At 39.8% G+C, this 23438-nt stretch overlaps 1 protein-coding gene across 1 annotated transcript in view; it reads right to left on the reverse strand.

Annotated features, from left to right (window-relative positions):
* Nucleotides 1-1022: 1022 nt before the first annotated feature.
* The window catches only part of LOC140227452 (E3 ubiquitin-protein ligase DTX4-like), a 72944-nt gene continuing 50528 nt past the window's right edge, over nt 1023-23438 (reverse strand). The window contains exons 2-10 of the mRNA XM_072307857.1: nt 15054-15864; nt 14241-14414; nt 12016-12092; nt 8554-8700; nt 5504-5565; nt 3706-3855; nt 2893-3054; nt 1949-2038; nt 1023-1264 (exon numbers count right to left, since the gene is read on the reverse strand). Of these exons, the coding sequence (XP_072163958.1) occupies nt 1037-1264; nt 1949-2038; nt 2893-3054; nt 3706-3855; nt 5504-5565; nt 8554-8700; nt 12016-12092; nt 14241-14414; nt 15054-15864 (1901 nt within the window). The 3' untranslated portion in view covers nt 1023-1036. The remainder of the gene's footprint in view (nt 1265-1948; nt 2039-2892; nt 3055-3705; nt 3856-5503; nt 5566-8553; nt 8701-12015; nt 12093-14240; nt 14415-15053; nt 15865-23438) is intronic.

Consider the following 23438-nt stretch of genomic DNA (forward strand, 5'->3'; position numbering starts at 1 on the left):
GGGCAGAGATACTGTATCATAATGTTTTGACTTATGCAGATGAAAATGCCATAAACATTTCTTTCCACTTTTTCAGCACACCAAAAACAAGTGCAAAGTCATGTGACACGTTCAATGTGTCACATGATCATTCATGGAGAGGATATCAAGACCCCATCCTCCAGCTTAGTTATCCAAATGCTCTTGAGTCATTTTTGAGAGAATCCTTTTCAATAAAAGAAGAAGAATTCCTGAAATAAAGAACATCCCAAAATACTTGTATTCAGCCAAGGGAAATAGAAAAAAAAACAAAAAAAAAAAACGAAGAAATAAACGAAATCCCACAAGCTAGTATTTACAAAGCATCAGAAAAAAACAACAACACATAACTCTGTAAATTTACACCAGATTGTCTACTTATTGTTCATACTGTTTTGAAACTGAAAAAACAAACCAACAATATTCGCCTGTAATAATTTCTGTACTTAACATATCCAGCCAATAAGAGCAACCCATTTATTACAAAGAGAAGTAGTGATTTTTTCCCATTATATTTTTTTTCCTCTTGAGAAATGTACCATCATACAGGATGCTTTTCAACACCTACCCACATTCTTTGAAATGTGGAAAGTACCTTAATAACAAGTGGATGCAATAAATTAAAGGTAGAAAGCAAACCTTGATGATTGCTTGGCAATTTGAAGGGCTATACTGTACTACGGCATCACAAAAAGTCTATTACACCATTTTTTATCATGAAAAAAAAAAAAATCTGTTTACCAACTACCAACCTACAAAATATTTCATTTCCAGTGCAAAATGTTAAATAATATCATATATATGTATGTATGTATATATATATATTATATATATACATACATACATATACATATATATCGTGAATGCATTTCTGAGTATGATATACATAACACACACACACATACAATCATAAGTATATGTGTATATATAACATACAGAAACCTAGACATATACATACGGTACACATCCTAACTATACATCACACAAACGCAGAGACACACACACACACAAACACATTTCAGAAGTCATCTAGACACTCTTCCGTCACACCCTGCGATGCCAGCTCGCCCAGGACGTTAGAGAAGTAGTTTGGGTCCGGGTAGCCGTGGCCCGTCACGTTGGACCCGAACTCGGTCTTGTGATGGATCTCGTTCCAGACCACGGTGTTGGGCTCGCCCGTCGTGGCCGACGTCCCTATCGTGAACGTCAGCCGCCTGTCCCATGCCACGATCAGGAGCCGCAGGATCTGGGGACAATGCCAGAGAGATATTTTAGGGGCTTTCCCTCAGCATGCATTGAGTTTAAATACAATTGCACCGTTGCTATTCAATCTTAATCAACAAAAAAAAAAATGCTCTGTATGTGACGACTCTCGACAAAAATCTGCATACATCTGGCACAACTTTATGTACTTTAATATGTAGCACAATAATGGTAATTATATGCTGTATTTCAATTTTTTGCACTTAGAAATGCCAGTATTAAGCACTATACTTGTATGGGCTTCTTTATTATTATCATTATCATCATCATCATTATCATTATTATTACAAATTCATATACTTTCAACGTACACACACAAATGAAACGAACTCACATATGCACTCTCTCAATCTAGAACACACAGCATAAATGCTAACAGATAAAAATCAGTCATTTGACACAACAAAGAATCACATCATTTCATGAAAAGGTAAGATATTAGCTAATCAGATTAGTCTCATTTAGACTGAGTTATTCAACTGAGTGAAAGAAGTTTCAGATACATTGCTTAAACCAAATACTCACAAAGAGTGAAACTTTCATCTAAAATACACACACACGCACATAAATCAACATAATAATTGCGTCTAGGTCCATAAGGCAAAAGTCATTACAATAATACCTAAAATGACTGCAAAACTATGTTGGCCATTTCTCTACGACCTACCTTCCTTCCCATTTCGTTATCTGGTAGATAGCACATTCTGGGGAATCCCCGGGACGTGTACCGCTTCCCTGGACTCGGATGCTCAGGACCCTACACAGAACGAGAAACGTGTAAAGTCAGGTGAAAATTGCCCACTGTAATGTTAAAACACCATGAATCAAGCTTAATTTTCCATGTGACCCTCCAAATTTTGAGCTTTTTCATTTTTGTCAAACAAAAACTAAAAAGCAATCAATCAAACAAAACAAACAAACTCCCCCAAACTTGCAGAATCAATAGCAGCACTAAAAGTTCATAAAATTCTCAATTTGTGAATACTTTTCCTCAACAAAAATTACACAATGAATAGACTTCAATCATATCTCCAGTTCAACTTCAATCACTGAACGTAAGTTTTCTGCTTGGTGACTGAGGAACTCTTTTCATTTGTCATAGACATGATATATTACACGGTATGGTATCAAACAATAGACCTATCACTCGATGATATGTGAAAACTAGAAAAGCATTCTGAGAGTGCAGACCTCCGCCAAGGAGCTCATTTCCATTACTGATCTTGTTCTTCCATAGAGATCAGTAATTTCCACCCATACGTATGCATGCTGAAAGTCGCCTGATTCCTAATATAGAAGCCTTTTGTTACGTCATCAACTTCCAGCTGCACGGCGTGCCTCACCTTAGCAGAAACTAGAGCCCAAACTTGCTTGCGTGCATGAAAACCTAACAAATGTGCAGCTTGAACTCCCGAGTTCATTGACCCTACCTGCCAAAATATCGAAAATTCTTAATAAAATCTACAAAAATTCCCATACTACCAACATTTCATTATCTGTTACTTTTGTCATTTTCAACCTTTCCTGTAAGTTTCATCCAAATCCGTGCACAGCTGATGAAAACATAACCCCCTCCCTTGGCGGAGGTAATAAACCGACGTCAGGACTGACCTGTGTTCCTGGCGGTATATTGTAGATGATGCGTATCGTGCCACAGGTGGAGAAAGCCGGTAGGGAGTGTGGTATGACGTGGTAGTCCATGGTCCCCGGTGGCTGGTTGCCACACTTGACCCCGTATATGGCCTTACAGGTTGGACACTGCAAACTGCCGTCCTGTGAAATATCGACAGTCAGCATCATAGTCAATATCTTGTCGAAAGAAGTTACGGAAATTATCATCATCATATTCTCCTTTTTCCTCCTCCTCCTCTCCTTCTTCTTCTTCCTTTTCTTTTCTTCTTTCTTTTCCTTGTTTTATATGATACCATGTACCCATATGACACTAGCGGCTGACTATTAACTAGTTGCCTGGACTAGAAGGCAATGGGAACTATCATTTACCCATATCCTGGAAGCTGTGTGCAATACAACAATTCAACATTTAAACATCAAAATGGTAACACTTACTAACCACAATCACGAAGGTTTCACAGAGAAACCAGGGAGATACCCAAGTGTTAATGCATCCTGATAGAGAGAAAAAAACAACTTTCCCAAATTAAGGGGGATTTTGTATTGACTTCTAGGGACATGAAAAGATCACAAGACATTTCACTTTTCAGGGGACAGCTCTGATATTGCTCCTATACTATCTTCTCGTTCATGGTTTATCTGATGCTAATTAGATCAATTTTTCTTTATAAGATGTAAGAGGGTCTAGCATTCCACATTGTACAAGGTCCTCTTCTCACATACATGAATGAACGAATGGGTGAATACCGGTATACAAACAAGTCAAGAATTCCTTCTGACAGGCAATCATACCTTTGGACCACTGTTGTACATGGCATGGAGACAGCTCTGGTGAAAGAGATGACCGCACCTCTCTAGCTTGACCACCCGGTCACTCTCCTCCTCTTCTTCCTCCGTGTAGTGGGACGAGCTTCCCAGCTTCTCAAAGCAGATGGGACATTCCTGCATGGCGTGGATCAATCATCAACATGTCCAAATGTTGCATCCTAAATGCTACATGTTATGCGTTGCATGTCAAGAATGACACTCTGATGAAAAGGTTACATTGCATTACAACCACTGAACATGCCTGGTCACTACTGCACAAAGCTCGTCACAGATAACCAAAAATCTCTACCTATAAATGTCAGGTTATTTCTTCCAGCATGTACAGTGTCAACACATAATGACTGTTCCAGACCAATATTTCATAAAATGAGATTGATTTTTAAGAATAAATTTATGTTCATATACCTAGTTGGTAATGAATATAACAATAAAAAAAAAAAATAAAATCAGACATTTAATTGCTTTCATTTTGTGTACACTTTGTAACATGTATGGGAACTAGACCTTTATACCATTTGGATCTCTGTGCCGGAATAGTTTTTTCTTTTTTTTTTTATTTATTACTCACCATGTTGGCACATGTGCTTGAGCCCCAATCCCCCCCCCCCTTCTTACAAACTTGTCCTGTCATACCATCACTCTGAACTACATCTCATTTGGAAATCATTAGATATTTCTCGCTTGATTGCTTTGCCTGATAGAAACATTTCGTGTCCTAATGCATACTATAAACCAAGATGAATGGAAGGGAGCAGAGATGACTGAAAGCAAACAAGTACTGAACATCCTTGGTAAAGTGATATACAATGCAGATAACTTTTCTCATTTGAGATGCCTCACACTGCTCTCATGAAGTCCAATTCAATTTGACCCAGTAACCAAACAGTGAGAGTTTGGTATCGTAACTGTCTCTTTTCCAAATTTCAGTTTCCCACTGCTTTGAGATTCAGAATTATTGAGATTTTCAAGAGGCATGCTACTTCTGTCTTTTGTAATGCCCTATTATATTTAAATGTCCAAACTCTGGCATGCCTGCTTGACTGCGTGCAAACTTCACAGCCATTGATCCCAAAGTAGCGTTTATCTTGTGGTTGGATATATGACCATTTCTTTGCTAGCTTTGGTGGAAATAAAGTGGACCAAGTTGTGTCTAACTGGAAAGCAAAAAGTCTGGTGACTGTACACAACATTATGATCAGAAATCTGATTTTTGGTGACTTCATCCTTTGTTGGTGACTAGCCACAATTGGAGGATTTCCCAAATGTGTTTAATGGTTTTAACACCTTGGCATGGTGCTAACTACAATGCATCAAAATACAAGCGAATTCACTGCCAAAAATGAAACCATACGCCGTAAACTGCATTTTGGTTTGGCACAGGCCTGTACCACAGCTCATGGAGACCTCTGCAAGACACCAAAGTCCACAGTACTGTTCCTATGAAACTAGAAATAGCTGCTAGCAGTGCCACATTTTCTCTGTATGCCTATGATTTCTGCATCCCCAAGCTTTTCATTCACTATAAGGAAATAGAATAGGATACTGCCATGTTACTGCAGCCATTTTATTTCTGTCTGTCGGTAACTTCAAAGTCATCCAATAGTTCCCTACTAAATGCCAGTCGCATTCCTTACCCTGTTAGATGCAATAACACACAATGCTGTAGGTTAGATGCACACCAGTCAGACATACATTGTACATGTACTTTGAGGTTGATACACATTTGAAAGAATGGTCCTAGCACCTCATTTTCTTTTCTTACCTCATCTGGTGGCTCTTCCTCCTTCTCCACATATTTGCATACAACTTCCTCTGCTGTTTGGCCTGTAAAAACAAGAGGATAGATATACCGGTACCATATCAACAATGCTGAGACGCTACTGATATTCTCTTCATACATGGACTTGTGACAATGATAATCAAATAATAATGATAGTGATGTTGATGACAATGATAGTAGTCCAGCAGTCAGAGTCTCTCATACTAGTATCAACTGTCTAACAATACCAACATTATCATCACTATGATGACAGTCATATCACTGACAGACTCTGCACAAACTTAGCACAGTGAAAATGAAAACATAGTTTTGCAGTATCCATCCTGCTCACTGCCAAAGGTAAGAAATCGTCTACCTTGAAGTAAGCAAAATATGCCAAGAAACGGATGATATGCAATCAAGCATTCAGCCATGTCTTACAGTCCTCTTGGTCAGTCTTGTTATCACACAGTTTTCATACTGCTCATCTCAAATTTCAGCCTACGGCAGCATTAGACGAGATCACACAAGGCCACACTCGGATGACCAACGTGTCGTCTTCCAACTTTCACATTAATCGCACTTCCTGTTTGCGACAAAAGTCATCCCGCAAGTTCACGACAGCAGTTTCACTACAGCAAAAACAAGAGCTGTTTTTTTTTTTAATTGCTTTTACACAAAATCTAGTTTGTGGCCAATCCCCCAGGTCCCTAGTTCTCAGATGGCAGATTGTTTGTGCAGAGAAGACCATGGAAAATACCTAATAGCCTGGAGGGAGTTTACGGAAACACATGCGAATCAAAACTCATCTCACTCAGTCCCTACCACCTGCGTCAAAAAAACAAAAAACAAATGATGCAATCAATGTCCCCGGAATGAGCCTTGACAGAACGGGGAGGTGTGGTGTGGAACTTTTTTGTGACTAATTTGGCACGAATCATCTCTCTCGTATCTGGCTTTTTTCCCTGCAACAACAAACTACCCCAGCCTGCTTTAAACCATGACAATGAACTCGTACACTGAGTGTCACGACGACGGTAAGAGGTTTATATTGTGAGGCACATGTTTTAGATTCACACATTTGTACTGCTGTTCTTGATTATGCTTTGGATAATCTCACAACTCCACAACTCTAGTTTGTTCTATCTGTGTTTGGTCTATTTTGTAGCGCATCATAAATGCGGACGGTATGATCTCCTCGAGGATGAACACATTTCAGTACCAGTGCTTTTATGATCCATAAATTACCAAATGTATCATTTCAACATAATAACAAGGAAAAGTAGAAATTACGCGGTGCGTAAAATATGTCCCCGCCGGAAGTAGCATTTAGTAGCAAAATGTACAATATCGGTAAAAAATCAAGGTCAAAGGTCAAAGAAGTCAAAGGTCAAAATTCTGTGTTAGAAGTTTTGAAGCCCTCACCTAGTGCCATCACAAAAAGCAAACGGAATCAAAATCGGGTTAGAAATGGCGAAGGAGTAGCATTTTGTAGCCAATGTACAATATAGGTAAAAAATCAAGGTCAAAGGTCAAAGAAGTCAAGGGTCAAAATTCTGTGTAGAAGTTTTGAAGCCCTCACCTAGTGCCATCACATAAAGCAAACGGAAGTGAAATTGGGTTAGAAATGGCAAAGGAGTAGCATTTTGTAGCAAAATGTACAATGCAGGTCAAAAATCAAGGTCAAAGGTCAAAGAAGTCAAGGGTCAAAATTCTGTGTAGAACTTTTGAAGCCCTCACCTAGTGCATTCACATAAAGCAAACGGAAGTGAAATTGGGTTAGAAATGGCAAAGGAGTAGCATTTTGTAGCAAAATGTACAATGCAGGTCAAAAATCAAGGTCAAAGGTCAAAGAAGTCAAAGGTCAAAATTCTGTGTAGAAGTTTTGAAGCCCTCACCTAGTGCCATCACATAAAGCAAACGGAATCGAAATCGGGCTAGAAATGGTGAAGGAGTAGCATTTTGTAGCAAAATGTACAATATAGGTCAAAAATCAAGGTCAAAGGTCAAAGAAGTCAAAGGTCAAAATTCTGTGTAGAAGTTTTGAAGCCCTCACCTTGTGCCATCACATAAAGCAAACGGAATCGAAATCGGGTTAGAAATGGCGAAAGAGTAGCATTTTGTACCCAATGTACAATATAGGTCAAAAATCAAGGTCAGAGGTCATAGAAGTCAAAGGTTAAAGAAGTCAAAGGTCAAAATTCTGTGTAGAAGTTTTGAAGCCCTCACCTAGTGCCATCACATAAAGCAAACGGAATCGAAATCGGGTTAGAAATGGCGAAGGAGTAGCATTTTGAAGCAAAATGTACAATAAAGGTCAAAGGTCAAGGTCAAAGGTCACAACTGAAATTCTGTGTAGAAGTTTCAAAGCTCCCATGTAGAGCTATCATATAAAGCAAACAGAATCAAAATTGGCTCATAAATGACAGAGAAGTAGCAAATTGAACATTTTGATCACACACGGACGCACAGACGGACGGACAGACGGGCGGACAGACGGACACACGGACACACACACGTACGGAGCCCGTTTCATAGTCCCCTGCTCGAACTCGTTCGGCGGGGACAAAAAGAGAACTTGATATGGATAAAATACTGTCGTAGATCATGATTATAGATGACTTCCTATCATACCGTACATGAAATGATGACACAAGTCATGAGGGATTTGAAAAGAGATTTAATCTAATATACTTACAATAACTCCACTATACTTTTGTCACACATCTTAAGAAAATGGCATAAAAGAATTACAGATTTGAGATATGCTGAATTCAACAACAAAAAAAAAAAGACAGCAAAATACCACTTTCATCATGTGGTATGTTCAGTTAAGAGACAATGGTTAACAGCCTGATGCACAAGTGGGGATAGTCCTCTTCTAAATGATATATAAAAGATGTGCTTGGAGTATATCCACATCTTTGACGGCGGAAGAAAGAAATGCCATAACTAGGCCGTAGTGTCTGTAGTTTATGGGGTTCATTTGAGATGTGTGCTATCACTTTTGTACAGCATGGCCAGTAGAGAAAGGGGTTGCACGCTACACGTACCTCGGAGCGAGATTTTCCTCTTCTTCTTCCGCGGCTTCACCCCTTCCACGGGACGGATTCCCCCGGACATCGGCGGGCAGTAGACGGGCGCCCTCACGGGCACGAGTTTGACAGGCAGTGCTGTGGAGAGCAAGATGCTCGTCATAGCTGGAGGGAGGGGCGGATATAGAGGACAGACTTTGATGGATTTGATAGCATGTCAGTAAGTAGGGATGACAGCCAGCGACAGGATGGGAGATGGTGCACATGAGGTTAGGCAGGCTCGCCCACAGTCAAACCTGTCATCTCGCATGCTGCATACAACATTATGGCAGTGACGTGGGTCTGGCGCAATTCCTGCAGTGCTTTCAGTGAGAAGGCGCGTGGTTTGTGTGCAGGGCGCTGGGCGACTCAAAAGTATTTTCGCGGGGCCTTGAATTCACGCTGCATGATTGTCAACCCATTTAAAATGTACAGAGAAAACTGTGAAAATGTTTTGGTAGGTTTTAGAATTCGTGCTAGCCAAAAGTAGCGTGAAATGCACGAAAATTAACGTACCATGAAAATTTGTGCGATTACAGTATCCAGGTACACGTTCATCATTAGTAAAGCGGAAGCGTGGCTGGAATGCCTCCTCGGGAGTAGAATGAATATGCACAGTGCGTGCAGGTGATACAGTAGCCGGGTTGATTAAGACAAAGTGTTGTAAAGGACTTTAAGCACTGTGTCATATTGAAAATATATAAATGTTACTGTTCCACACATGAAAGAGCTTGTGCCAGGCAGGACATTCAGAAATGAGCCACCTTATTCGGTGATAGGGGGAGCCCTTCTGAAACGACAAGTGTTTCTGTACAAGTTTGACTGTGTGCACCGGATGAATGGGTTATACGAAAACTGTTAAGAAGACATTAGATAGAAATGTTTTAAGTCTCAAGGTGAATTGTTAATGGCTCTTCACAGGCACTCCTCTGTAAAAACAAAAAACAAAAAACCAAGAAGCCACAAACTACAAAACTATGCAGCATTAAGTATTGCCCCATCTTTTCTCATGTAGTTTATTCTACAACATACTGTGAAAGTGGACATTTTTATGAGCAACTTTTTGCACTCACATGGGTAAAATTAATTTCAAGTGCTTTTATAAAATATTTTTACCAATTATATGCAAAAACAATCGCACACTTCCATTTTCGCACTGGTTTCATGTCACGCAAAATGCACTAAAATTTCCACTTTTACAGAAATGAAAATATAATTCAACAGTGACTTGTCTCTAGCTTAGTAATAGTGATAAAATAATGATTTTGAAGCATACTTTCATCACTACTACTACTACTACTACTACTACTACTACTACACTACTACTACTAATTTTACTACAAATATAAATGAGAAGAGAATAAAAATGAGAAAAGAAGGAGTATTATGAATCATGACTGATCTTCAGCTTCTATGAAATATTCCAGATTTTAGAGAGACAATCCACATCAGGAAGCATTGAGTATGTCAGTGATACAATTTGCAACACCTTTTAAAAGTGTGAGGACATTAGTCTTACTCCAAAACCTTTCAAGCTTGGGTTAATTTTCGTCGAATTCAACATAAAAAGGAAAGTCCTTGTTTTGCATTTTCATGTCCAAAAAGGTTAGGTATATATGCAGTGCCTTTTTCACTTGATTTAAAGGTATTTCATAAGTTAGCTCACCACTTCAGCTAACAAGGAGACATTTTATTCACCCTGTGTCTCATGACTAACCAAAACAGAGTTTACACTAAGTTTTGAGATTTTTTGTGTTGATGGTGTTCTTTTCTAAATATGAGTAAATATACTTGTTTTCCCCTTTTTATTCAAAATTTGTAGTATTAGGTAAAGAAGAAGCTTTCATTTATTGTCCACTTTTGGAGGGATTTTTTTTTTTTAACCAACCTTAATGAAAAGAGTGACCAAGGCACCAGTAACAATTGCTCTGGTGATATCAAAAATGTCCCTTAAAAAGTATGAAAACTAATCTCTGATTCCCTATTGTGAATATCTCTGGTGCACACTCAGGTGATAGATGCTTAAAACAACAACAAAACAAACAAAAATGTGTGTTATCTTTTGAAGAAAAAAAAAAAGAAACTAATAAAACCCTCAGGTTGTAACTTGAGAAAAAAATGTTGTCAGTACATAGATGAAGCAATGGACTCCCTATACTGCATTATAGATACCCAAAATGGCATCCATATCCATAATTGCAAGCATGACACCCATTATTGATTAGTGCTCTGATAAAAAAAAGGAAATAGCTTTGCTACAAGTGTCACTGACTACAGACATAGCAATGTGGATATAACAAGCATTAATTCTACAAAGGTGGAAATTTCCTCTCAATTCATTTTTCATGCCACGCTAATTTCTGTGACACTTGCTTATCTGCGATCAAGTGGAGGGCATTACATCAGGTGACCTAATATCTACAAAAACATCTGCATTGGTTTTTGCATTTTTTTTTTGTGTGTGTGTGTGTGCTAAAAAGTTACAACAACTGCAAAATTTGTGGAATTGTTCTCACCATCAAAATTTCCACATTTATAGTCATGGAATGTGCAGTAACACCACACGTGAACTTAGGTAGTAGCTAAAATGTGCGGTACCGCTATCTGTCGTATGTACAGTATATAAAGCTGATGCAAATGAAAACAAACTAGCAATAAATGGTAGGTGTTAGACATTATATCATAGATATCCAAATGAAAATGTAGCATATTTGACAAGTTAATGCAGAATATTAGAACTGGGTGGAAACACATGGAGTGATGTGATAGTCAGTTGCCATGGTGAAAATTGCACCAAATTAGTGAATACAAATGTGATGTATGATCCAAACTCAATGCAGAAAACAATACATATACTTGATACATGATTTGAGGGTCATGCTAAGAATTCACTGATTAGACAATTCCTAGGAGTGTCCTTGTCAATGAAGGCTGCCTTTCATCTTTAATGTACAGGAAAAAAAAAAAGATGAGATGTTGTTGAGCACTTGAATAACACATTAGACAGTGAAAGTTATCAAAGACCGCACTCTGTCGTACGCCAACGGGCAATTTCATTTTCATGTTTCAAAAGAGGACATTGCACCAAAATTGACAATCATATGATAGCCAGTTTAACTGTTTTCTCATTCCATCAAAAGTTGCTAACTTAGCTGACCTACACTGCCAATCATTAAAGTGTCCCACAAAGAAGTGCTCAAAACTACTTGGTAAAACTAACATTTATGGCAGATGAATGATAGAATTTCAAAAATTGAGGCTATGTGACTATAAAGGCTATACTGGAGGTCGAGATTTGTGCCAGGGTCCCATTTCATGAAGCAGTTTTTGACCATTGCAGCAAGCAATGTGATTTTTCTCATCACCATGGCAACTGTAAGTCATTGTAACTCTTGAAAATGGTGTCAATGTCTCCATGAAATGGGACCCAGGTATAGTTACCTGTCATCACTGGACTCAGTCGGGCACCGGCTGCATTTGCTGCCCTCGCTTGGATGGTGCATGGCGTGGACTGAGATCTGAAGGGGTGACAATGAGAAAGGGGCGGGGGGGGGGGGGGGGTAAGAAGGAAAGGGAAAGAGTGAAAAGAGAGAGATTGATGAAACTGCTTACAAACATTTCTTCAAGGTGAAGAATTTTGTGGACCAACGTGAGTGATTGACCAGAATAAATGCGATCCAACAGCATGCCACACAACTACACAAGTTGATAAAACATTTTGTCATAAAGTATCAGCTACATACGTGTCGGTGTGTGTTTTGGTTCTCCAATATAACAAACTTTTACTTCTTCTTAATTTAGCTTCTTTTTTTCCTAGATTTCTGTTCTCCTTCATTCTTTCTACCTCCATTTCCTTTCTTTTCTTCTACAACAGTACCATCCCCCATAATCCCATCACCACATTCATGCACCAGCAGGTATAGTGTGCATGCACACACATATATCAACGCGTCTGTAATTTCTGTGAGAAATCTAAACCCGAAAGACATTCCGACCAACCCAAATTTGGCAGGGCTGGATGTTCGACAACCCTCGACCCTCAAGAGGGCTACAGATTGTGTTTAGACAGCTGATTATGCCGCTGCACATATACCTTGCCTATGTGTGACCGCACGGCTGTCACACGCCTGATTTGTAGTGTCTGAGCTTCGTATGGCTTAAGTGGCTACATGATACCCAGAGAGACAGAAAGAGAGAAAGCAAGACAGAGAAATAGAAACTAGAGAGAGAAAAAGTCATCCGATGATATCAGAGGTGACTTGGATTGGATCATGTGACCAGTGTTATGTGATCCCTGTCTACACCCTCTGGGCACATTAACCCCATTTAGCTATTAGCACTGTTAATCCCTTGTCTCTCGAGGCGTGGTCATTTCCAAAGATTCACCACATGCCACATCCACTTGTTGTAAGCAAAAGGTTAATTAAATGATTGCTCACTATAAAAACTCTCCATGGGAGCCATATTGCTTTTCACAAATGTCTCCTGAAAGTGTGATTCAGCCACACAATATCAGAGGGATCATTTAATTCACCCTATCGAGCCCCACATACCACAGTTCTGTGCTCTGGGGCTGTATGTGTTTACTGCCGACAAATGAGGTCATGTTTTTGCCTGCATTTGTCTATCTGTTAGTCTGTTTGCAAAATATCTCAAAAAGTTGTGAATAGATTTGAGTGAAATAAACAAGTAGATAACACAAGGAACAGATATTCCAATCTCGGCAGTGATCAAGATCACTGTCTGGATCCAGGAATATTTTTGCATTTTTTGAAGGATTCCTTATCACTTGGCAAATACGATAACATATGAGGGAATTCAAGCTGCGCGGATTTGAGGTGTGCCTACGCACTGAGCTAGCATTTAAGGCATAACAGGAAGCTCCTTTACAGAGACACTAGATGGATCTTCATCATTGGGAAATTTAATAGGGCCATTTTCAGCATAAGTGTGTATATGGATGGAAGTGAGCTGCTTGGTGAGCCTGAGGTTTGCATTCTCAGAGTGCTTTTTTATTTATCATACTTTTAATATTCATTGTTACTGTTTTATAATGTAGAGTACACAATTCTCTTTCACGTCAGCCCTTTGCTGTTCATATATCATTATTTTTTTTTTTTTTTTGGGGGGGGGATCTTGAAAGCCTCCTTATTGCTGAAATTAATCTCAAAATATCACCACATTTTAGAATAACAAATTTCCTGTTTTTTATCTCAAATTAGCAATTCTTTAAAAGATCCTTTCTGACCCTATGCAGATTGAATAAAACCAAACAGTTCCATCCAATATTTTTCCAATAATAGATATTCAATGAAATTCAGAGTTGTCAAAGTAATAATGACATGCTAATAAACAACTGCAGCAAGATCCCTCCCAGTTGGCACCCCCCTTCAACTTGTCCTTAATTTTGCTAAATAAAGGTAAAGCAACGACTGCTCATCATTTGTGTACTGTGATTGGTTGTACCAAATTTTACTTCTTGTTCAGAATCAGGCAAGATTTCATGTACAGACTTAAGATTTTGTGCTGCAAATTTAGATTTGACATCATTGTACACTTTGTATGTGACATAATGTGGAATCCGGCGGTCCTTTGAAGCTTTCTACAGATAAATGCTGCTCATCATCATCATCATCATCATCATTATCATTATTACTCCTGCGTACTTTCTCATCCTTGATGTGGTTGCCGCGGCAGCTGTTGCCAGCTGTGACATCGTGGCACTCTGGGTTAGTGGCGGCAGCACGCCCCCAGAGCTCGGGCCAGGGCTGGCCGTGGGATGGAGTTTGCTGCCCTCACTGGACTGAGATGCAGCCATGGATGCTGGAACGCTGACAGACCTTCATTTTTTTTTTTTTTTTTTTGGGGGGGGGGGGGAGTATGAAAAATTCAAACATGAGACTTTTAAAAACAAATTTTGAACAAACATTAAAACCAATGTAACAGATGCATGTCTTGATCAGATACTATCCCATAATACACGAAATTGGGGCCACAGAATACTTTCCACTTCCAGTCACTGTGATGTGACTTAAAATCCTTCTTTTTTTTTTTTTTTTGTTCCCAAATTTTTCTCATGAAAATGCATCAAGGATCTTGAACGTTTGATTCTACAGAAAACAGAAATATCCATATGACACTGTGTTTCATGCACAACTAGAAACATTGAAAAAATATGTAAGTCATGTGATAATTGCAAGTGCAGTCATTAAATTTCTGCAAAGAAATCACACACCATGCACAAAGGTCAAACTGCGCTAATTTGACAAAATAGTAAGTAGTAAATCAAGAAATTCCATCACCGTCAGAAAGTTGCAGGAAGCAAGATGACTGGAAAATAACTAAAAAGAAATTTACCGATAAGAAAGTGTGACCTAATTTATCAACACTATGGAAACGGCTTGCTGGCAAAATAGGTGTCAATCTAAGACTTTTAAAGATGAAATCTAACAGACTCATAGAATAGAATTTCATGGCACCTCGGTAGGGTTGTTCTTCCAGCGCTGCCTGTTGATGAAGCCGCTGAGCTTGTACTTGCAACGTCTGCATCCCCCGGACTGGTCCATGCCACGGTCGCCTGGACGTCTCTTGTAGCTGCCACCGCCTTCCTGGACGATGACCGCTTGCCATGCAACCGTTTCCCTGTCCTTTGTGTTCCTGTTCCTGTTCCTGTTCCCGTTCCCGTGGTTGCAGGATCGATGACCTGAGGCACATTTGGCGTCGTTGCAGCCGAGGCAGGGCTCGGCGAGCTGGCATTGTCCGCTTCCTCGATGGTGTCCGTTATCGAAAGAGAGGTTGGCCGTGATAACTCCAGGCCCGTGGGTTCAATGACCGTCACTCCGCTCACCATCTCAATCTGACAAGTTTCCAAGGTTACGTCCGCATCATCATCATCACCACCACTATCATCACCACTGCCACCACCTCCTTTGTCATCAACTTCCTGAGTCTGTGCCAACTGCTCCACCATGCCCACTGTAACATTCTCACTTTGGGGATTATTCGCCTTGGGGTAGGCGGTGTCGAGGACCACTCTGCGCAGCGCCCTCGTGAATCCTGAAGTCCTGCGAATCTGCATCATCTGCGTGAAGTCGATGGTATAGGGCAGGTGGCACTTGGTCTTGGAGAGGTCCACCAGGGGCAGCCGGTTGTTGTAGGCGTCCTCCATGATGGTGCTGGTGTCGAGGTCGTACTGGATCCAACCTGAGGAGTCTTCCCACTGCCACTCCACTCCCTTGCCTGCAGGGGAGCTGGCCGGGAGCTCCCTGCGTCTGATTGGTCGGGCATTACCTGACAAGACAATTTGAAATGAAATGAAGGAAAGAAAGAGATAACAACATCTGAAATCTTTATGGATCCACACACATTGTTGTAACTTCCTGAGGCTATTTCACTAGCTTTCAGCTGATCTCCTACAAACTTGACCTCTATGCAAAGTCAGAGAACCACTCCAGGCACAACAATGCCACAGTCTTTCATAACTTCCAATGTTATACAACACAGTTACAATGATTTAGATTATTTGACCACATTCATTGAGAGTTAGATTCTGGATTTCTTAATTATTTGGAAATAAGGAAGCCAGGTGACATGCCAATCAGTGTACAATGTAGAGTAAAGGTTGAACAAAGGGTGCACTTGTTTTATGATTACATACACCTCACAAATGAATCAAACTGTATGGCAGTATACTGAGAGTGAACATTGAATATGATATAAACCAAAATTCTGTTCGTGTTATGTTTGTAAATGGTTGTTGTGCTTCAGCTCTTTGTAACTGGTGAGGAAAAGGCACTTTATAAATATTACTGCTACATGCATGTTATCTCAAGTAAAGTAACTCAATGGTTAACCTTGTATCAAACACTCTACACCCTCTTTTTTCCACCAAGCCTCATCCGACATCCTGGTTTGAACATTTATTTTTTTACCAAACCACAGTGAGTAATCCATTTTCATCTACATCTAGTCACTTCTGATTATGTGACTGTACACTGCATTCATGCAACCAACTGTGCACCATTTGAAAATATTCTGTATTGATCATAATACCCAACAGTACTTGTGCTGTTGGAATGTTGCCACCGACAGAAATTGTAACACACAGACTTTCCTAAACTATGATTCGCAATGTCCAGATTCAACATGATAGCTACATGGAGAGCAAAAATAAAGGTGTATTTCTGTGCTGTTCCCTTCGAACTTGGCGCTAATTTGTCCTCTTGCATTCCTTTAGTCCCTGCATGCCAACATACCTATTTAGCTAAAAAGAGCTTTGCAATCACTGTTTGGATGACTTTTGCCAAGTTTAGGAGAAAAAAAAAGAACAGAATCTGCTTAATCTCTTTGTCCCCGGCTCCCGTTCCCCTACGCACATGAATCACGTCACAAACTTGAACAAAATAACTACTATAATAGAAATTACCAAATGAGCCGAATCAGAACAAGTGAGACGTAACTGGAGAGTAAACAAATTTGATGATCCACTTTCAGCAAAAAAAAAAAAAAAAATAAAATAAAAAAAGATAGAAAAAATCTTTAAATAGACTATTGGAATATCCACTAGAGCCTCCAATTAATAGTCTGAATTGCTACCAACTTTCAGCTCACACACAATGGAATCACAATAGAGAACTACAGTCCTATAGTGTTGTATCTCCCAATTCAACACGGCAATCTTTGGAAATGTATTCACTGCTGCAAACTGTAAGATCTCACAGTAGTATTTTATGCTACAACGTACATGATCACATTGCTCATTGCACGTAATACAACTCTGCATACAACTGAGGTAAAGATTGCCAAGCTAGGTGTAAATGTAGTGCAGCAAATTTTGACCTCGACTGACCTATAGACGTGGGGGAGACGAATTCAGCAACAACCACACTGGAATATGATGTGAGAATGATAAAAAAAAGCTACTTGGGCTTTGATTCTACCCCCCCCCCAATTTTTCTCCATTTTCCTTGGCAGCGTTATGAAGAACATGTCTCCAGGACATTCCACGAAATTTAATTTTGGTCTCCCTATTCCCCTCAAACTCACTTTCCATAAAAATAATGATCAATCATAAAACGAAAACAAAAACACACACAAAAAAAAAATGTGAGAAATATCCGGAGGAAAGAGAGAGGGAGGGAGAAATTGACAAATAGATTATGAGTGCATGTGTGTGTGTGTGTGTGTGTGTGTGTGTGTGTGTGTGTGTGTATGTCTATGTGTAACAGGGAGAGATGAAGGAAAGAGAGAACATGGGAAATATTAGAGAGAAGAGGAAAACCGGGAGAGCAGGAGCAGCAAGAGACCGAAGGGTGTAAACTTGAGCTTGGACCTGGCTACCAGGGGACTGAGGGTAACCTTTTTGTATGACACTGGTCTTCAATCACAGCCAGCTAACCCACTGTTTATTTTTTACTCCCTCCTCGATACTCACTCTGATTTACCCAAGAGATTCCCAACAATTCCTCCTTTCTTTTTTCAAGGACAACACTCTCGTTAGAAAATAAAACTACCCAAAACTTAACCTCCACCCCATCCCTGAAAACACACACATATTCACACAAACACACTTACGCACATTTATGCACAAAAGACATTGATAGGCAATATCTTTGAATTAATCAAATGACATGAACAGTGAATAACCCTAATAAATATATGCAAAAGATACACTCTATATACCATAAATTTTGCAATCAAGCACCAAAGTGACAGAATCAGAAAATGTTCAATATCCCTTTTTGAGAGAAAATTCAGTGATATTCTACCTTAGATACAATTAACAATGTATCTTTGTTACGGGTGGTTACATTTTTGCAAGGTGTTTATATCAAGAATATCAGTCGCCTCGCAAAACTAAAAACACCATAAATTATTTCATGTATGCAGCAATTAACATTATTGCCACCAAATTCTTCAATTTCGTGCAGTCACAAATCATTATAAAACTGTGATCGTAATACATGAAGAGTTGCACAAAGTAGACTTGTAGTACATGTAGACAGACGGGAAATTAGTTTAGGATGAACATGACAGGATTTAGGCAAAGTCCACATCTCTTGATGCTCTCTACACTGCTGTGCTCCATTGCTTTATTTGCAATGAAGTATGCATATTTGTTTATTCAGTTGTTAACTTGTTTAATTATAAAAAAATGCATTAAAGGAAAATACACTTTGAGGTGAAATGTTTTCATATTCCAAGCAGGCACTGACACACAGCAGATGATACAGAAAAATCCCAAAACATACAAAAATTACCATCAAAACAATTCATCAAAATTTATCATCAATTGGCCCGCTTAAATGAGTGACTTCGGGCAAAGAACTATGGCATAACTCACAGAATACAAGAAAAAATGTGTTTTGCATGCAAGGTCAACTCCTACAATATTTTGTTTTAAATGCAAACGATAATGTCTTCATTGCTACACCTGAGAATCCAGAGGAAATGAGGAATGAGCTTTTAAATATTTGTGAGAAAAAAAAAACTTATGAAATAATACAGAGCGTACCATTCTAAGAGAAATTAAAAGTTTATGAGATGACAATTGGTATTTGAATGGCTGATACATCCAAAAATAAAGTTAAACAGAGCGATCCTAATAAAATGTGGGTCCCACCTTTTATTAGGATTGCTCTGTTTTGGATATCTCAGCCATTTCTTAACCGATTTTCATCAAATAAACATTGAATCCCTCTTGGAATTACATGCTCTTTCCTATTTCGTAAGAGATTTCTCATTATCTCACAAAAAAAAAAAAAAAAAATGTTAGAAAACCTGAAGTTAGGTCTCAACTACAACTATACGATCCCTTTACTGTGCATCATATGGGGGGAGGGGGGTAGTGGGAGTCGGGATGGGATGTGTACATGAAGTCTTCGGAAGTCTGCCTGCCCATCTTAAAGATAATGAACAAATTTAGAACAGTTGAACATCACCTTGGGGACATGTTGGGTAGAAGACATATTCTATATAATTCTTTTATTAAAAAAAGGGAGAATTTTCATGCTGCTTGACGAATCCGTGAGAGCATGGCTCCAAAATGTGTGGCTATAGATCCTCCAGGAAAACCAGCCAACGAGATTTAATTGAAAAACGACCTCAACACACAAGCGACCATCATTCATGTCGCATAGATCTTCGGGAAGCCGCCGGTGACACAGCATACAGAATGAGAAGACGAGTCCGATATGATCTTCGAGCAAACCTGACTTTTAAGAGAAAAAAAAAAATAGTTTGAATCCTTGAAAAACAAAGGTTGGAGAAAGGGGATCATTGGTGTAATTGGAGATAACACTGCCTTCATCCACCGGCCCTATAACACCTAAAACACGTGTGATGGATCAGATTACACCTCATAACGACCCGACAGCATGGTATAATTACATTCCTCCACACTCTTTCTTACTCTCCTTCTCTCTCTCTGTCTTTCCCTATCTCCACTTCACTTACTTCTTTCTATCTCTTTGCTTCAAGCGAACATGCAAACAGAGAATTCGGAGTTGCGAGCGGATGCGGGCAGACGTAACAATGACACAAGACACGAGCCATGTCACAGAACTGGGATGGGAGACGGCAATATCAGTATCGCGGATTACGTTGTCTTCTCACCCAGGGACGTCTTGACTGCAGTGTGATTAAAACTTCTTTGATTCCCTTGTGCTCCATTTGACATACTTTGTAAGCTACTCTGATTTTCCTCGGTCAGAACAGTGTTTCATCATGACACTGTCCGATGCAATAAAATGTGTCAGAAACCAGAGATCTAACAAGCAAGTCCTTCCTTATTCTTACTGGGAAAGAAAACACTTTATGGTGTCTAATTTCTGTCACAGGTATTGATGATTCATCATTATTTTTTCTTGTTTTGTGTGAGCTAAAATTACAAACAATAACATTACAATGAACTGTTTAAACAGAAAAAGATAAAATTACAAGAATTTAGAAAAAAAAAACATACTGGATAAAATTGTACGACTCCTCCCTCTTTCTACCAATCACGTCCATCTTACTACCCCTTCCCATCTACCTACCCCCTTAATCTCCCTACCCTTTCCTTGCATCTCTCTACCCTTTTCCTCCAACTCTCCACTCATCCCTCTCCCTTCCACCTTCCTATCCCTCCTCATTTAGCTTATTCTCCATCTTCCTACCCCCCCCCCATCTCCCCATCCCTCCAGTTCCCTATTCATGTTTCTCTCCTTCATGTCAGTACTCTTAATGTCCCTATCTCTCCACTTTGCTACTCCTCCATTTCTTTACCCCTCTTCTTCATCTTCCAACCCTCCCCCACCATCTTGCTATCCCTCCCTTTCATGTCTCTACCCCTCCACCTTGCTACCACTCCTCATCTGCCTATCTGCCATCTCTCTATCTTTCCTTCTCCATCTCTCTACCCCTTCTTCTTCATATTCTTACCCTCCATCTTGCTACCCCTCATCTACCTACCCTCTACCTCATCATCCCTCCCTTTCCTCCATCTTGCTACCCTTCCATCTCCCCGCCCCTACCCCTCCATCTTGCTACCCCTCCTCATCTGCCTACATGCCATCTCTCTATCCCTCCTTCTTCATCTCCCTACCCTCCATCTAGCTAGCCCTTCATTTCTTTACCCCCTTTCATCTTCCAACCCCCACCATCTTGCTTCACTCCATCTCCCTACCCCTCTTCTCCATCCCCAACCCCCCATCCTCCATCTTGCTACCCCTCCTCATCTACCTACCTTCCCTCTCTTTGCCCATCCATCTCCCCTCCATCTTGTTACCCCTTCATCTCCCCACCCCTCCCCTTCATCCCCAACCCCCATCCGCCATCTTGCTACCACCATTTTGCTACCCCTCCTCATCTATCTACCTTTCCTCTCTTTACCCATCCATCTCCCTACCCCTCCCCTCTACCTCTATCTCCTTACCCCATCCCTCCATTTCCCCCACTAACTCCCTACCCCTCCCCCTTTATTTCTGTACCCCTCCCCCCTATCAACCTACCTCCTCTAGCTCCCTACCCCTCTTCTCCAGTTAATGGACACTGCCAAAGGGAGCCAGACAATTTTAATACCTTCAGTGTGTCAGAACTCATGATTTATGCATGTTCAGCACAAAGAGTAGCTTTATCCATAAGCATGTATGCTCAAGTAATATTGCTGCTACCGTGCACCAGCCACTACTTCACACAGGTCTTAATGCACATAAATGTAAGAAAAATGTAATTTTGATCAACACTATCCAAAGTTTTCTAGTGTACCTTTGGGTCTGGCATGCCACTGTTAGTGTAAATGACCTACAGATCTCAGAGTTAGGTAGATTGTCATCAACTCTATTCAATTTACAGACAAAATTTACTCCTGGCTAAGGTTTGATCTTTTCCATCCTTTCTGTGGACATGCAGTCAGACACAACTAGCACAGCTCTTTTAGTTAGCATTCAGTTACTTTCTCCCTTCCAAATCAACTAAAAAAACAACAAACAAACAAACAAAAACTACCAAACTTAACTATAATGTTATGTTTAAATTAGACAAAGTCACTTTGGTTGAACAACGCAACAGTCACTCACAAAGGCGGCGTCTGTGACACAATACAGCATAATGAATTAAATGATCCCTGTTCAATTACAGCCCAGTTAAGTGTGGGATGTGTGTACACTCTTTTAACCCCGGAGAAGGAGGACCAATATACAAAGTGCAGTGCAGGTTGCAGGCAATGACTCTAATGTCTGCTGACAGCAAGGTGCATCAACTCATGCCTTCTAAATAATTCTGAGATGTTCACTCAAATCATTCTTTTGTTTCTTCCTTTTTAGAAGTCTTTTGATTACTCCAGCCCGTGGAATAGAGCACTATCAGACCCACTTCAGGGACTGCTCCCACTGTCAAAAAAGTTTTTATCCCTTCAGAGCAGTTGACATCTTGCTAAACCTATCAGTGAAAGACATCTCTTTGTAGCTCCCTAAGCTTGTTAGGTGATCCGAGTATCCTCTCGGATCACCTATTGTATCTGTACGGATTCTTTCTTCTTCTTCTTCTTTATTTCTTTCTCCTCAAATGTTGTGCAGAGGTTAACTCAAAAAGTCATTCACCTATCACTTCTAAACTGATACCATATATGTATCACGTCATAAGGACGACAGATCTAATGTATCACTGTGATCAGTCAACCATGACGTCACTATGACGTCATTATCTGAAAACACGTTCACATTCGTATCTCATTAATGGAATGGATTTTCTCAATGAAATTTACATATCATATAGTTCAAGTCAAGCTCTATTGATATATTTCATAAAATTTAGTCACGTTCATAGTAAACGAGCGCGTACGCGCGCGTTGAAATTTTAACATGCTCCAATCGAGCTCAAAATTGTTTTGCACACGTTTCAGGTCATTTGGGGTATTTCAGAAAAAATCGACGGACGCGTACGCGCGCGCGCATATACGCACGCACAGCTCATATACAATAGAAATTTCCCGTTTTTTCACACGTATCGGATGTTTGAAATGTCAACGAATGTTTCTACCAAGTTTCAAGTCAATCCGACTCAATATGACGTCATACGGGCCCGTCAAAGTTGAAATTCCGCGCGCGCGTCAATGGCGATATACAGTGCAACAATGCCAAAAAACCGCCAATTTTAAATCCGATTTTACTCGTCAGGATGGACGGTGACCCCCCATTTTCTTTACATATTTTGAAAGCTGATGAGTTGTACATATCATTTCATGGGTTGGCGATACTGAAAAAATGATTAAAAGATATCAGATTTCTTAAAAAAGTAAAAAAAGTAAATTTTCAAAATGACGTCTTCAAAATTCAAGTTCACTCGAGCGTATCTCACTTATCCTTTGCCGATTTTCACCTAACTTT

This window comes from Diadema setosum, chromosome 4, assembly GCF_964275005.1.
Source record: "Diadema setosum chromosome 4, eeDiaSeto1, whole genome shotgun sequence".
Classification (NCBI taxonomy): Eukaryota; Metazoa; Echinodermata; class Echinoidea; order Diadematoida; family Diadematidae; genus Diadema; species Diadema setosum.